This window comes from Pelobates fuscus, chromosome 8 (genome assembly GCF_036172605.1).
Source record: "Pelobates fuscus isolate aPelFus1 chromosome 8, aPelFus1.pri, whole genome shotgun sequence".
Classification (NCBI taxonomy): domain Eukaryota; kingdom Metazoa; phylum Chordata; class Amphibia; order Anura; family Pelobatidae; genus Pelobates; species Pelobates fuscus.
Genome location: NC_086324.1, coordinates 178809548 through 178824748, shown reverse-complemented (window position 1 = coordinate 178824748; position 15201 = coordinate 178809548). Strand labels below are relative to the sequence as shown.

Genomic DNA, 15201 nt, shown 5'->3' with positions numbered 1-15201 from the left:
GACAGCCGCTAGAGGCGCTTCCGCGCTTCTCACTGTGAAAATCACAGTGAGAAGACGCCAGCGTCCATAGGAAAGCATTGAGAATGCTTTCCTATGCGACCGGCTGAATGCGCGCGGCGCTTGCGCATTCAGCCGAGGAGGAGAGTCCGGCGCTGGAGAAAGAGGCAAGTTTAACCCCTTCCACCCCCTAGAGCCCGGCGGGAGGGGGGCCCTGAGGGTGGGGGCACCCTCAGGGCACTATAGTGCCAGGAAAACCTGTATGTTTTCCTGGCACTATTGTAGTCCTTTAACCCCTTAAGGACCAAACTTCTGGAATAAAATGGAATAATGACGTGTCACACACGTCATGTGTCCTTAAGGGGTTAATACAAAAGTGCAAAGGTAACTTCAAAGTTCTTAAAAATGGAAAAAAAAGGAAACAATATAGTGTAATATGGTAAACACCAATAATAACCTATACATAAATATATGTAAGTGAAAAAGGAAACAATATAGTGTAATATGGTAAACACCAATAATAACCTATACATAAATATATGCAAATCACAAGGAATCCACCAGGCAGCAGCTTTCTTCCACTTATCTCTCTCTATTTATTTTAGTTGAGGTTTGTGGAAGAAATGTTGTTGTTTGTTTCTGGATAATTTTCCAAACTGTGGCCATTAAAAAAAACAACAAAAAAAAAACAACAGATTGAGCAAACCTGCAGATAGCGCCTCATATTTTTGCTTGAGAAGCCCCATTTCTTTCAATCCAGTGCTCAAGTCTTTTCGCACTTCTCCCAAGCGGGCCTCCCAGCCGATGGCAGAGTCCATTATACGCGGCCCCTCCGTAATCGCCCTTGGACTTAAAAGAGCTCCAAGCTGGTTGTGCATTTGTCCTAATGCCTCTGAAACTCGTTGTATCCTTTCCATAGCTCGACTAAAAGGGGCTCCCCAAGTCTCCTCTCCTTTATTCTGCTCATACAGAGACACAGGACACTTGGAGGAGGGACATCGATCCTCGGGGGCAGGGCCAGTGTCAACAGAAATAGGAGTTTGCTCTGGACTTCCTAGAGGAGTGTAAAAAGTGTCCCTTGTAGGAGAAAGATGTGGCTTGTACATGGCAGAGGACGATGGGTCCTTATGTGATTCTGCATGAGATAAACAATACAGGATTAATAAGTAAGAGCGCATCTGACAAGTGGGAGTATTGTAACGTCAAAGCAGATGCCCACGCTCAGAATCTAACTTTCTAGAATAACATTAACAGTTCACATGGGGAGAAGGTACAGGCCAGACCATAAAGTACATAAAGTGGAAGAACAGATGGGAAACAGTGAGGGGGTACCGGTGAGGAGATGGGAGCTATACGGGGTGGAAGGGGCACAGTGCCCACTATAAGGGGTGGAAGGGGCACAGTGCACACTATAAGGGGTGGTGGGAGTACAGTGCCCACTATAAGGAGTGGGGGGTTACAGTGCACAATATATAGGTGGGGGGGGGGGGGTTACAGTGCAGACTATAAGGAGTGGGGGGTTACAATACACAATATATAGGTGGGGGGACGGGTTACAGTGCACACTATAAGGGGTGGAGGGGGTGCAGTGCAGACTATAAGGGGTGGAGGGGGTGCAGTGCAGGCTATAAGGGGTGGAGGGGGTGCAGTGCAGGCTATAAGGGGTGGAGGGGGTGCAGTGCAGACTATAAGGGGTGAAAGGGGTGCAGTGCAGACTATAAGGGGTGGAGGGGGTACAGTGCAGACTATAAGGGGTGGAGGGGGTGCAGTGCAGGCTATAAGGGGTGGAGGGGGTGCAGTGCAGGCTATAAGGGGTGGAGGGGGTGCAGTGCAGGCTATAAGGGGTGGAGGGGGTGCAGTGCAGGCTATAAGGGGTGGAGGGGGTGCAGTGCAGACTATAAGGGGTGGAGGGGGTGCAGTGCAGACTATAAGGGGTGGAGGGGGTGCAGTGCAGACTATAAGGGGTGGAGGGGGTGCAGTGCAGGCTATAAGGGGTGGAAGGGGTGCAGTGCAGGCTATAAGGGGTGGAGGGGGTGCAGTGCAGACTATAAGGGGTGGAGGGGGTGCAGTGCAGACTATAAGGGGTGGAGGGGGTGCAGTGCAGGCTATAAGGGGTGGAAGGGGTGCAGTGCAGGCTATAAGGGGTGGAGGGGGTGCAGTGCAGACTATAAGGGGTGGAGGGGTGCAGTGCAGGCTATAAGGGGTGGAGGGGGTGCAGTGCAGGCTATAAGGGGTGGAGGGGGTGCAGTGCAGGCTATAGGGGGTGGAGGGGGTGCAGTGCAGACTATAGGGGTGGAGGGGGTGCAGTGCAGGCTATAAGGGGTGGAGGGGGTGCAGTGCAGGCTATAAGGGGTGGAGGGGGTGCAGTGCAGGCTATAAGGGGTGGAGGGGGTGCAGTGCAGGCTATAGGGGGTGGAGGGGGTGCAGTGCAGGCTATAAGGGGTGGAGGGGGTGCAGTGCAGGCTATAGGGGGTGGAGGGGGTGCAGTGCAGGCTATAAGGGGTGGAGGGGTGCAGTGCAGGCTATAAGGGGTGGAGGGGGTGCAGTGCAGGCTATAAGGGGTGGAGGGGTGCAGTGCAGGCTATAGGGGGTGGAGGGGGTGCAGTGCAGGCTATAAGGGGTGGAGGGGGTGCAGTGCAGGCTATAAGGGGTGGAGGGGGTGCAGTGCAGACTATAAGGGGTGGAGGGGGTGCAGTGCAGACTATAAGGGGTGCAGGGGGTACAGTGCCCACTATAAAGGGTGGAAGGGGTGCAGTGCAGACTATAAGGGGTGGAGGGGGTGCAGTGCAGACTATAAGGGGTGGAGGGGGTGCAGTGCAGGCTATAAGGGGTGCAAGGGGTACAGTGCAGACTATAAGGGGTGCAAGGGGTACAGTGCAGACTATAAGGGGTGCAGGGGGTACAGTGCCCACTATAAAGGGTGGAAGGGGTGCAGTGCAGACTATAAGGGGTGGAGGGGGTACAGTGCATACTATGGGGTGCAGTGCACACTGTACAGGGTGAAGGGGGGTACAGTGCAGACTATAAGGGGTGGAAGGGGTGCAGTGCAGACTATAAGGGGTGCAGGGGGTACAGTGCCCACTATAAAGGGTGGAAGGGGTACAGTGCAGGCTATAAGGGGTGGAAGGGGTACAGTGCCCACTATAAGGGGTGGAAGGGGTGCAGTGCAGACAATAGAAATGTCTCCCATACACATTCACAAACACATCTGTACAGCAGAGAGTGTGAGATGATCAGTATAGTATATATATACTGAATAGTAGTATTTTTCTTTATCTTATCTATTAAACACAGGCTGTGATAGGGACCTGTGTGGTTACCTGGATGAATATCAGATACATTCTTTATGTTGTTTGCTCCCATATTGGACAGCCCCAGTGACCTGAGAGACAGCAGCACGTCCTGTAATAAGAGGCCCTGAGAGACAGCAAGGACAGGAGATGAGTCTGCTATCCACACACTCTGCTGCACCTCTCTGGTCCCACACTCAGTTCTGAGTGTCTCTGCTTACTCCAGTTTGTGAATGCCTGGGCCCCCTCTCTTTCAGTCCTGTCTTCCTGTCCCCTCCTCAGAAAATCCAGTGTGACTGCATTACTGTGCACACCCAGGTCTTACACTGACTGTGTGACACACATGAACAGTGTCCCACACCCTCTGAAAATCACAATGAGTGCATCCCAACCCCTCCCTGGGACATGTACCAGCCTGCGTATTAAGATTGAACAGAACTGAGGGAGTCTTGGGGTACAGCCAAGGCAACAGGTTCCAGGAATTTATACAACAAGCTTTTTCAGCTTGTAAAAGGTCACCCGTACGAATCCAGCCATGCCAGAGCCGATCTCCGACACGTGAAAGGTCACCGCTACGAATCCAGCCATGCCAGAGACGATCTCCGACACGTGAAAGGTCACCGCTACAAATCCAGCCATGCCAGAGACGATCTCCGACACGTGAAAGGTCACCGCTACGAATCCAGCCATGCCAGAGACGATCTCCGACACGTGAAAGGTCACCGCTACGAATCCAGCCATGCCAGAGACGATCTCCGACACGTGAAAGGTCACCGCTACGAATCCAGCCATGCCAGAGACGATCTCCGACACGTGAAAGGTCACCGCTACGAATCCAGCCATGCCAGAGACGATCTCCGACACGTGAAAGGTCACCGCTACGAATCCAGCCATGCCAGAGACGATCTCCGACACGTGAAAGGTCACCACTACGAATCCAGCCATGCCAGAGCCGATCTTCGACACGTGAAAGGTCACCGCTACGAATCCAGCCATGCCAGAGACGATCTCCGACACGTGAAAGGTCACCGCTACATATCCAGCCATGCCAGAGACGATCTCCGACACGTGAAAGGTCACCTCTACGAATCCAGCCATCCCAGAGACGATCTCCGACACGTGAAAGGTCACCGCTACGAATCCAGCCATGCAAGAGCCGATCTCCGACACGTGAAAGGTCACCGCTACGAATCCAGCCATGCCAGAGACGATCTCCGACACGTGAAAGGTCACCGCTACGAATCCAGCCTTTCCAGAGACGAACTCCGACACGTGAAAGGTCACCGCTACGAATCCAGCCATGCAAGAGCCGATCTCCGACACGTGAAAGGTCACCGCTACGAATCCAGCCATGCCAGAGACGATCTCCGACACGTGAAAGGTCACCAAAATTTTGTTTCCACTGTAATAGAAGAGCAGTTGCCTGCCTGCCAGCTTCTGTGTGAGGTTCACATTGGATACTGTGCCCACTAGCCCAGTGCCACCACGCATATCTGTTTTAACAATTGGTTAAGCTTTACATTTAAAATAAATATTTTTTTTTCACTGTAATAGAAGAGCAGTTAGTTGTCTGCCAGCGTCTGGGTGTCAGGCCTACTTCAGCGTGTGCTCTGCAGACCTGTGCCAGCGTGCTTTGACAGTTGCCAATCATATCTGGTGTCTCTTTAGCGTGCTTTTACAAAGAAAAAAGGTTTCCAGTGTAAGCTAATAGCAGACAGTCAGTGTCCTTCAAGCGGCTCTGTCAGGCCTTCCTTCAGCGTGTGCCCTGCACAACCCTGCCAGCGTACTTTGACAGTTGCCACTCATATCTGGTGTCTCTATAGCGTGCTTTTACAACCAAAATTTTGTTTCCACTGTAATAGAAGAGCAGTTGCCTGCCTGCCAGCTTCTGTGTGAGGTTCACATTGGATACTGTGCCCAGTGCCACCACTCATATCTGTTTTAACAATAGGTTAAGCTTTAGATTTAAAATAAATAATTTTTTTTCACTGTAATAGAAGAGCAGTTGCCTGCCTGCCAGCTTCTGTGTCAGGTTGGATGCCTTGCCCATTTGCACAGTCAGTGCCACCACTCATATCTGTTTTAACAATAGCTTAAGCTTTAGATTTTAAAGAAATCATTTTTTTTCACTTTAATAGAAGATCAGTTAGTTGTCTGCAAGCGTCTGGGTGTCAGGCCTACTTCAGCGTGTGCTCTGTAGACCTGTTCCAGCGTGCTTTGACAGTTGCCAATCATATTTGGTGTCTCTATAGCGTGCTTTTAAAACCAAAATTTGTTTTTCACTGTTATAGATTGAATTGCAGTTACTTGTCTCAAAGCGGGTGTCTCATGCCTACAGTGTGTGCTCTGCAGAACTGTTACAGTTCACATTGCCAATCATATCTGGTCTCACAGTAGCTTGCACGCATAGTACCACTAATCCCCCAAAAAATGACAGGCAGAGGCAGGCCACCCCGCAGGGGCCGTCGTGGTCGTGGTGCTGTGATTCCCTTTTGCCCTAGAATAATGCCCAATTTTCAGAAGCCACGTACCCTGAACTTGAAAAGTTCTGAGGACTTAGTTGACTGGCTAACACAGGACACCCAATCTTGTACAGCCTCCGCTCGGAACCTTGACGCACCATCCTCCTCCAGCTTAGCTTCAGGCACCTCTCAAGATAGCACTCACCCGCCTGCCGCCACCACCAAAACTAGCACCACAGCCGCTTTACTTGGTATGTCAGAGGAGTTATTCACACACCCGTTTGAAGAAATGAGTGATGCGCAACCATTATTGCTAGAGGATGTAGATAACAGGGATATGTCTCAGGCAGGCAGCATTAAACACATGGAGGTACGGTGTGATGATGATGTTGTATCCGCTGCTGCTTCCTTTTCTGAGTTGTCAGATACAAGCGAAGCGGTTGATGATGACGATGCGTCCATGGATGTCACGTGGGTGCCCGCTCGGCAAGAAGAAGAACAGGGCGAAAGTTCAGATGGGGAGACAGAGAGGAGGAGGAGACGAGTTGGAAGCAGGGGGGGGTCGTCGCAAGGAGCTAGTGGCACAGTCAGACAGCATGCATCGGCACCCGGGTGTCAGCCCGACAGCACGCCAATCAACGCATGCTGTGTCCACCACCAGAATGCCTTCATTGCAGAGCTCAGCAGTGTGGCATTTTTTTTGTGTGTCTGCCTCTGACAACAGCGATGCCATTTGCAACCTGTGCCAAAGGAAACTGAATCGTGGGAGGTCCAACACCCACCTAGGTACAACTGCTTTGCGTAGGCACATGATCTCACATCACAAACGCCTATGGGATCAACACATGAGTACAAGCAGCACGCCTACTCTAAGCCGCCATCCTCCTCCTGGTCCAGCATCTTCAGCCACGTCAACCACTGCTGTCCTTCTTGCCCCCTCTCAACCATCCGCCACTCCGTCTCCCGCCTTGAGCAGTTCCCGCTCATCTGCCCACAGTCATGTGTCTGTCAAGGACATGTTTGAGCGTAAGAAGCCAATGTCACCAAGTCACCCCCTTGCCCGGCGTCTGACAGCTGGCTTGTCCGAACTATTAGCCCGCCAGCTTTTACCATACAATCTGGTTGAGTCTGAGGCGTTCAAAAAATTTGTAGCTATTGGGACACCGCAGTGGAAGGTACCCGGCCGGAATTTCTTTTCACAAAAGGCAATCCCCAACTTGTACTCGATTGTGCAAAAGGAAGTCATGGCATGTCTGGCACACAGTGTTGGGGCAAGGGTCCATCTGACCACTGATACCTGGTCTGCAAAGCATGGTCAGGGCAGGTATATCACCTACCCTGCGCATTGGGTAAACCTGATGACGGCTGACAAGCAAGGAATGCGTGGCATTGCAGAGGAGTTGGTGACACCGCCACGAATTGCAGGCAGTCCTGCTGCCACCTCCTCTACTCCTCCTACTCCATCCTCTTCCATAACCTCCTCGGCTGAGTCCTCTTGTGCCGCTGCTTCTTGCTCCACATCAACGGCACCCCCCCCCCCAGCTCCCCAGGTACTATTCCACATCCCGGATACGGCAGTGTCACGCCGTCTTGGGTTTGACTTGCTTGAAAGCAGAGAGTCACACCGGACAAGCACTCCTGTCCGCCCTGAACGCACAGGTGGAAAAGTGGCTGACTCCGCAGCAACTGGATATCGACAAAGTGGTGTGTGACAACGGAAAAAATTTGATAGCGGCATTGAAGTTGGGCAAGTTGACACATGTGCCGTGCATGGCACATGTGTGTAATCTGATCGTACAACGCTTTGTGCATAAGTACACAGGCTTACAGGACGTCCTGAAGCAGGCCAGGAAGGTGTGTGGCCATTTCAGGCGTTCCTACATGGCCATGGCTCACTTTGCCGATATCCAGCGGCGAAACAACATGCCAGTGAGGCGCTTGATTTGCGACAGCCCTACACGTTGGAATTCAACACTCCTAATGTTCGACCGCCTGCTCCAACAAGAAAAAGCTGTTAATGAATATTTGTATGACCGGGGTGCTAGGACAGCCTCTGGGGAGCTGGGAATTTTTTTGCCACGTTACTGGACGCTCATGCGCAATGCCTGTAGGCTCATGCGTCCATTTTTTTATTTTTTTTCAACGTATGTTAAAATTTTTAGTATACAAATGTAAAAACATATCCCATGCTTTACCCATTTTACAGTACAACTGTACACATGCAACAGAAAAGAAATCACTGAAATTCAACAACACAAAGCTTACATGGGCTTTGAGGTGTTTGCCAAAATGCATGTATTTGTAGCCCAGATACAACAGTGGCTATAATTAACCTATGTAAACTTATCACATCTGGCACACTTATACATTACTAAACACAGAATAGTAGTGAACTAAAAAACAAATTAAAAAATTCTGGTATTTGAAGAATATATTCAAATCATTCGTTTTCTGCCTACATTTTGTCATTCAGTTTTCAATTCAGTACAAATAGATGTTCAGTGAATAAACAGCTTAATATGGGGTTGTTGCTTGCTAAAAACAGACAGTTATGCTTTCTTCAGAAAACAATTATTGAACATTTGAAACTCCCATAGAAAGTATGGCTTTCAACTTACTGAGACAAATTAAAATTTCAGCTTTGATGTTCAGCACATTACATGTATTTTTTTCAATATTTCGTTAAAACATAACAGTTAAAAAAAACAAAAAACAAAAAAAAAACGTAAATATAACAAAACTACAACATTTATGCAAACGGTTGAGGTCCTGCAGTAAAATGTTGATCAGATAAGAAGTTAGGTGGTATTATTTGTGAAAGCGGGTAAGAGAAGAGATTGGCTGGGTCAATGGACAATGGATTTACTGCATGAGTAGGGGGCAACATACCATGCCAGCCAGGGTAGGCTGCTTCTGGATACAATGGAAAAGATGGATATGGGAGACCTGCTGGAACAGTATTTGGCACATGGAGAGGTGGCATAATATTAGCACCCTGACTCTCTCCTATAATTACAGAGAATTCTCCTGGGAACTGAAGGCCATTGCTCAAATTTTGGAGCATATTCATGATCTCAGGCATGCCAACTTCCTCTCCTGTATCCTCAGAATTCTGATTCCACTGCTCAAAATTTGGGAAACCTGGAGGAGGGAGCCCTTGCTCGGCCATTTGTCTCTCCTCTCGTTCAACATCTGCTAATATGTCAGAGAAAATATCATCTGGGATATCCAAACCTTCTTTATGTTTCTTGGAAGATTTTTTGGGATAAGCTGTCCAGGAAGGATAGCTTGGAAGAAGCAAGATCAGAAGCAGAATAGGATGGTTGTCTTCCAAACCTGGACCTCCCAAAGGACGCAATCTTTGAGGGATGGGTTGGCCGGCAGGTAGAGGCACTAGGAACGCCTCCATGCCATGACTTCTGATGATTGCATATCTCCGCTTCCGATTAAGATAAGAATACAGCCGAGCATATGAAACTGCATCACTTGACGTTCTTTGATTCAGTCGGATCACACACATGTCCTTGGTGCACTCTGGCCAGATACGATCCACATATTCCCAAACAGACTCTTGCAAAATGCATCCTTCAGATGTTAACACTTTTGGTAAATCCTGGCAAAGATGACTGCTATAACCAGACTCTGGCGTGGCTGTAACTTTAAACTGCTTTATAGAGAACATGTGAAGGAATCCCTTCCACACACTTGAGTCTGCTGGATCTGTGAGTCTAGTATCTGGATCATACAATTTCTTGTTCTTCTTTTCAATGCATGAAGAATGTTGATTGCCATTAGTTATATGGTGTTTCCATATTTTCTCTGGTTTCTTGGTAATTACCCATTGGCTTAAGTCAGCATCACCTGGGGGGTTTATCAGCCCTTTGCATATAAGGCAGTCCTGATCTAAAAGGTGGCTCTTGTGTTGGGATGTTGTGTCCCTTTTCTCTGAGATGCAATCCTGCTGAGAATCCTGAGGCTGCCACACAGAATCAGACAGATCCTCTAGGGTCAAGTTCTGATCGGGCACGGTATCAATTTCAATTAACCCCTTGTGTGTCAGCTTTGTCATCTGAATCTGGTATGGCTGTCTTTCCTCTTTCTCGATTAGTTCCAGTGCATGTTTTCTCTTTTGAATTCTCCAGTTGGCCAGCTCCTGTGCAGCCATTTACGTTGCACTCATTAGAACCAAACACTGTGGGGTGATTTCACCAAGGACCACACAACGGAACAGGATCTGATTTTTAGGGTCCTTCAAATTGAAAAGGAGGATCCGGTATTTATTCTTATATCTGCTGTCAGTACACAGGAAAAGTTTAAATATTTCTTGTTCTACGTTCTCTGTAACTCCACGCACCGACTCATCCAATACGTGAAGATCTGGGGTTTCTCTGACTCTCCTCAGTAGTGTATCAAACAGAGTCTGCACTGTGGTAACACGGACATCTTCAGGACATAACTCAACTATTTGCAGATAGGCAGTCTGCAGCTTCTCTTTTTCACCTGTTCTCTTCTTTCTCTTATGCGTATTCTTGTCTATATGCAGGTGGTCTCTTGCCTTTCTTTTAACCAATTCGTTCCTTCCATATGGTTTCAAAAGATCTCTGGCATCATTACTTTCAACGCAAATAACGTCATCATAGTTAGTCTCCTCATTATTCACCGGGAAGAGAGTGTTTGCACTGACTACCCACAGCATGCTCTTGCCATTGCCTACTCCACCTTCAACGACAGGGTGCAAGTCCCAAGGAGAAGGATCATTCACTTTATTATCTGTCTTTATTTCACAAGTAGTGCCTGGAACATCCTCATGGGTCACTAGATGTAAATCTGGACTAATGTCAACCACAGGGTCTGGAAAATCATCAATTTGAAATTTTTCGAATAATCCCAGTGGGCTGCCACATTCTTCCTCCTCTGATGGTATTAAAGTTTGCAGAGATTCACTATGGGGTGGTGTCAAGCATTTTGGAGAACAATTAAGCATCTCCATCCCAATACGTTTCAGATGTCCTATCAGCTCTTCCACCCTATGCGATACTATGGGCAGGCTACCCGTGACGTCATTACTCACGGCCCTATTTCACGCGGACACTCTGTGTCAGTGTGTATCATGGTCTCTGTGGACAGGGAACAGTCTCTATTCTGCTCTGTGTCAGTGTGTATCAGGGGTTTTGAGGACAGGTGTCAATCCATATCTGCCAAGTGACCCTATGTAGGGGGAACAGTCCCTATTCTGCTCTGTGTCAGTGTGTATCAGGGGTTTTGAGGACAGGTGTCAATCCATATCTGCCAAGTGACCCTATGTAGGGGGAACAGTCCCTATTCTGCTCTGTGTCAGTGTGTATCAGGGGTTTTGAGGACAGGTGTCAATCCATATCTGCCAAGTGACCCTATGTAGGGGGAACAGTCTCTATTCTGCTCTGTGTCAGTGTGTATCAGGGGTTTTGAGGACAGGTGTCAATCCATATCTGCCAAGTGACCCTATGTAGGGGGAACAGTCTCTATTCTGCTCTGTGTCAGTGTGTATCAGGGATCATTAGGATAGGTGTCAATCCATATCTGCCAAGTGACCCTATGTAGGGGGAACAGTCTCTATTCTGCTCTGTGTCAGTGTGTATCAGGGATCATTAGGACAGGTGTCAATCCATATCTGCCAAGTGACCCTATGTAGGGGGAACAGTCTCTATTCTGCTCTGCGTCAGTGTGTATCAGGGATCATTAGGATAGGTGTCAATCCATATCTGCCAAGTGACCCTATGTAGGGGGAACAGTCTCTATTCTGCTCTGTGTCAGTGTGTATCAGGGATCATTAGGATAGGTGTCAATCCATATCTGCCAAGTAACCCTATGTAGGAGGAACAGTCCCTATTCTGCTCTGTGTCAGTGTGTATCATGGTCTCTGTGGACAGGGAACAGTCTCTATTCTGCTCTGTGTCAGTGTGTATCAGGGGTTTTGAGGACAGGTGTCAATCCATATCTGCCAAGTGACCCTATGTAGGGGGAACAGTCCCTATTCTGCTCTGTGTCAGTGTGTATCAGGGGTTTTGAGGACAGGTGTCAATCCATATCTGCCAAGTGACCCTATGTAGGGGGAACAGTCCCTATTCTGCTCTGTGTCAGTGTGTATCAGGGATCATTAGGATAGGTGTCAATCCATATCTGCCAAGTGACCCTATGTAGGGGGAACAGTCCCTATTCTGCTCTGTGTCAGTGTGTATCAGGGATCATTAGGATAGGTGTCAATCCATATCTGCCAAGTGACCCTATGTAGGGGGAACAGTCTCTATTCTGCTCTGTGTCAGTGTGTATCAGGGCTGGGCTTTGAGGACAGGTGTCAATGTTAGGTGATTTCTGCCCTTTATGGATTAAAAGCAGACTCTGCATCAACTGTGCAATTTTCCATGGGAGTTTTGCCATGGATCCCCCTCTGGCATGCCACAGTCCAGGTGTTAGTCTCCTTGAAACAACTTTTCCATCACTATTGTGGCCAGAAAGAGTCCCTGTTGTTTTTAAAATTCGCCTACCCATTGAAGTCAATGGCGGTTCGCGAACATTTGCTGAAGTTCGCGTTCGCCGTTCGCGAACCGAAAATTTCTAGTTCGCGACAACACTACTGTTGGGGTGTCACCGTGGCCCCCTGAGAGTGGGGTCATATGGGAATTGTAACGTGAAGTGTTGTCTCATTCTTGGGGGAGGATTTATTGCATGCTGCTTCAGTTTGACTGCTAGGAGTGTAAACCTATTTGTATGGTGCCTATTCAACTGTCTACAGCATTCAGAGGCTGGAGAGGATTTATATGCTTCTCATATTCGGTGATTGTGGTGTCTGCCAGAGTGCTTGGAGTCTTCAGGAAACGCTAGGAGCATCCATTAACGGAGGTACCCAGTCGGGGTGCCAGGCGATCCGTTACAGAGTTGTTGTTTTAAACCGTCACCAAGTGTTGTCTGGTGTTTAGGAAAAGAGCTCTGATTATTGCTCTTCTGATGAAGAGGGTGTCCAGGGCTATAATCCTAGCGGCATGGTGCAGGGTGGACAAGGCCCTCAAGGATCCCAGTCAAGCCTCGGCGACTGGCTCTAAAGTGCTCCAGGTTCCCTGATAGCTACGAGGAAGTGGACTTGGCGGAAGTACTTGATCAGAGAACTGGAGCTCCGTCACAACCACTACGGCTCCAGCCACGCAAGAGATCACCGCTACGACTCCAGTCACGCAAGTGATCACCGCTACGAATTCAGCCATGCCCGAGAAGATCTCCGACACGTGAGATCACTGCTACAATTCCAGCCACACAAGAGCCGATCCCCGACACGTGAAAGGTCACCGCTAGGGCTCCAGCCATGACAGAGCCAATCCCCGACACGTGAAAGGTCACTGCTAGGGCTCCAGCCATGACAGAGCCGATCTCCGACACGTGAAAGGTCACCGCTATGGCTCCAGCCTATCCGATCTCTGGCAGAAAAGCAATGCCAGGTTCGATTCTCAGAGCATAGTGGAGGGAGGAGCAAAGCCTGCCAGACCTCAGGTACAACATGAATCTGTTTGACTACTTACAGTAGAAGGCACAAGAGACCTCCTGGCACCATAACCACTACAGCAATCTGGTGGTTATGATACTTGGTATGTTTATTAAATATGTTGCTGACAGAGTGGATGGATTACTGGGAGAGGATGGGGATGACCTAGTGGTCATGGTCCATGTTGGTACCAATGACAAAGTAGGAGGAAGATGGAAGGTCCTAAAAAATGATTTCAGGGAATAAGTTAGCAAACTTAAGTAAAGAACCTCCACGGTGGTATTCTCTGAGATATTACCTGTGCCATGCGCTACAGTGGAAAGGCAGCTAGAGATTAGAGAGGTCAATGCTTAGCTGAAGTCTTGGTGCAGGAAGGAGGGTTTGGGGTTTTTAGAGCATTGGGCCGACTTTATAGCAGTGTTGGATTGCGCCTAAACGGGAGAGAGTCTGCAGTGCTGGGGGATAGGATAGCTAGAAGGTATATATTAAGGAAGAACCTATGGCAATAGATGTGCAAATGGTTGCTGCTAAAAACTTGGAAAAAAATTGTAATTCGCTAAGTCAAGACAAAGTGCTGCAGCAACTAAATAAAGTGAATATAAACAAAGCTCCAGGGCCTGAGGGCCTGACGGTATTCATCCACGAGTACTTAAGGAACTAAGTGTATAAATAAGTGAACCTCTGTTTTTAATCTTTTAAAATTCTTTTCTTTCAGGAAGTGTTCCGGAAGATTGGAGGAAGGCAGATGTGGTTCCTCTATTCAAAAAGGGTTTAACTTCTGTGGCTTACATTTTTTTTGAAAGGCTATTAATGGATAATATTCAAGAATTCCTTGAGAATAACATTGTTAATAGCAAAATCAGCATGGTTTTATGAAGCACAGTGTAACGGATCACCTGGCACCCCGACTGGGTACCTCCGTTGACGGATGCTCCTAGTGCTTCCCGAGGGCTCCAAGCACTCCACTTGACACCATAAGGACTGCAGACCCCACAAACCGCAGCAGCTTGGTCAGGGTCTCGCCGTCTACTACCCAGCCTGGACCTACGACAAGGCTCCAGGTTCCAGTGCGTGAACCTCTCTTTCCCCAGAGAGTGAAGCAGGAACAGGAACAAGCTCTTACAAGAGCTTAGTGATTATTCAAGGGAGTATGAAGAGCATAGCAATCCCTTGTAGCAGATTCCCCCAATAATAGACAGGACTCAGATTGAGGGTGAAGTAGAACAGAAGGTTTAATGGGACAGCTGCTCTTTTATACAGTTTTTCCCCACACGGTTATCGCACAGGTGAACCTTGTGGGGCACAGGACATGAAATTCACAATCCAAGAAAAACAGAGTTTTACACTTGAACACTCCCAGTTACTGTACACAAACCCTCGCCTCTGCCTGTGATACAATAAACAAAGACAATGGACTAACTCAATTACCTTTAGCCGAAAAAAACATAAATTTTTTACAAACCCCCAAAAAGTACCCCAAAATACAACATATCCCCTGATCACCCAGATCGGTTCAGGAATTTCGTGGAAGTCTTATTTTTGCCCCACCGTGCACATGGTCCCATGCACAAAACAGTTCCATACACTCGACGGCAAAACACTGCTGGACAAGTACTAATGAACATAGGTTATCACAGGGCCCATAGTCCCAGGGAAGGAGGCTGGCAAACAGGCCCCTCTAAAAACCAATTGCGAAGTTTCTTTTGTCACACACAGGTCATGTCAAACTAACCTGATTGCATTCTACGAAGAAGTATAGATCAGGGTGTTGCAGTGCATGTGATCTATTTGGATTTTGCCAAGGCATTTGATACAGTTCCACACAATAGATTAGTGTTCAAACTCAAAGAAATTGGTCGAGATGAACATTCTTGTTTCTGGGTAGAACATTGGCTTAAAAATAAATTGAGTACAGAGAGTTGTCATTAATGGTAAATTT

General features: G+C 48.2%; 2 protein-coding genes across 2 annotated transcripts in view; one reads left to right on the top strand and one right to left on the bottom strand.

The window, feature by feature from the left end:
• The window catches only part of LOC134571073 (cytospin-A-like), a 46564-nt gene extending 42949 nt beyond the window's left edge, over positions 1 to 3615 (bottom strand). The window contains exons 1-2 of the mRNA XM_063429121.1: positions 3318 to 3615; positions 704 to 1132 (exon numbers count right to left, since the gene is read on the bottom strand). Of these exons, the coding sequence (XP_063285191.1) occupies positions 704 to 1132; positions 3318 to 3360 (472 nt within the window). The 5' untranslated portion in view covers positions 3361 to 3615. The remainder of the gene's footprint in view (positions 1 to 703; positions 1133 to 3317) is intronic.
• A 48-nt stretch (positions 3616 to 3663) lies between these two features.
• LOC134571409 (filaggrin-like) lies at positions 3664 to 12828 on the top strand. Its single transcript, XM_063429613.1, has 3 exons — positions 3664 to 3694; positions 3802 to 4691; positions 12706 to 12828. The coding sequence occupies exons 1-3, from the start codon at positions 3664 to 3666 to the stop codon at positions 12826 to 12828; spliced, it is 1044 nt and encodes a 347-aa protein (XP_063285683.1).
• Positions 12829 to 15201: the final 2373 nt, after the last annotated feature.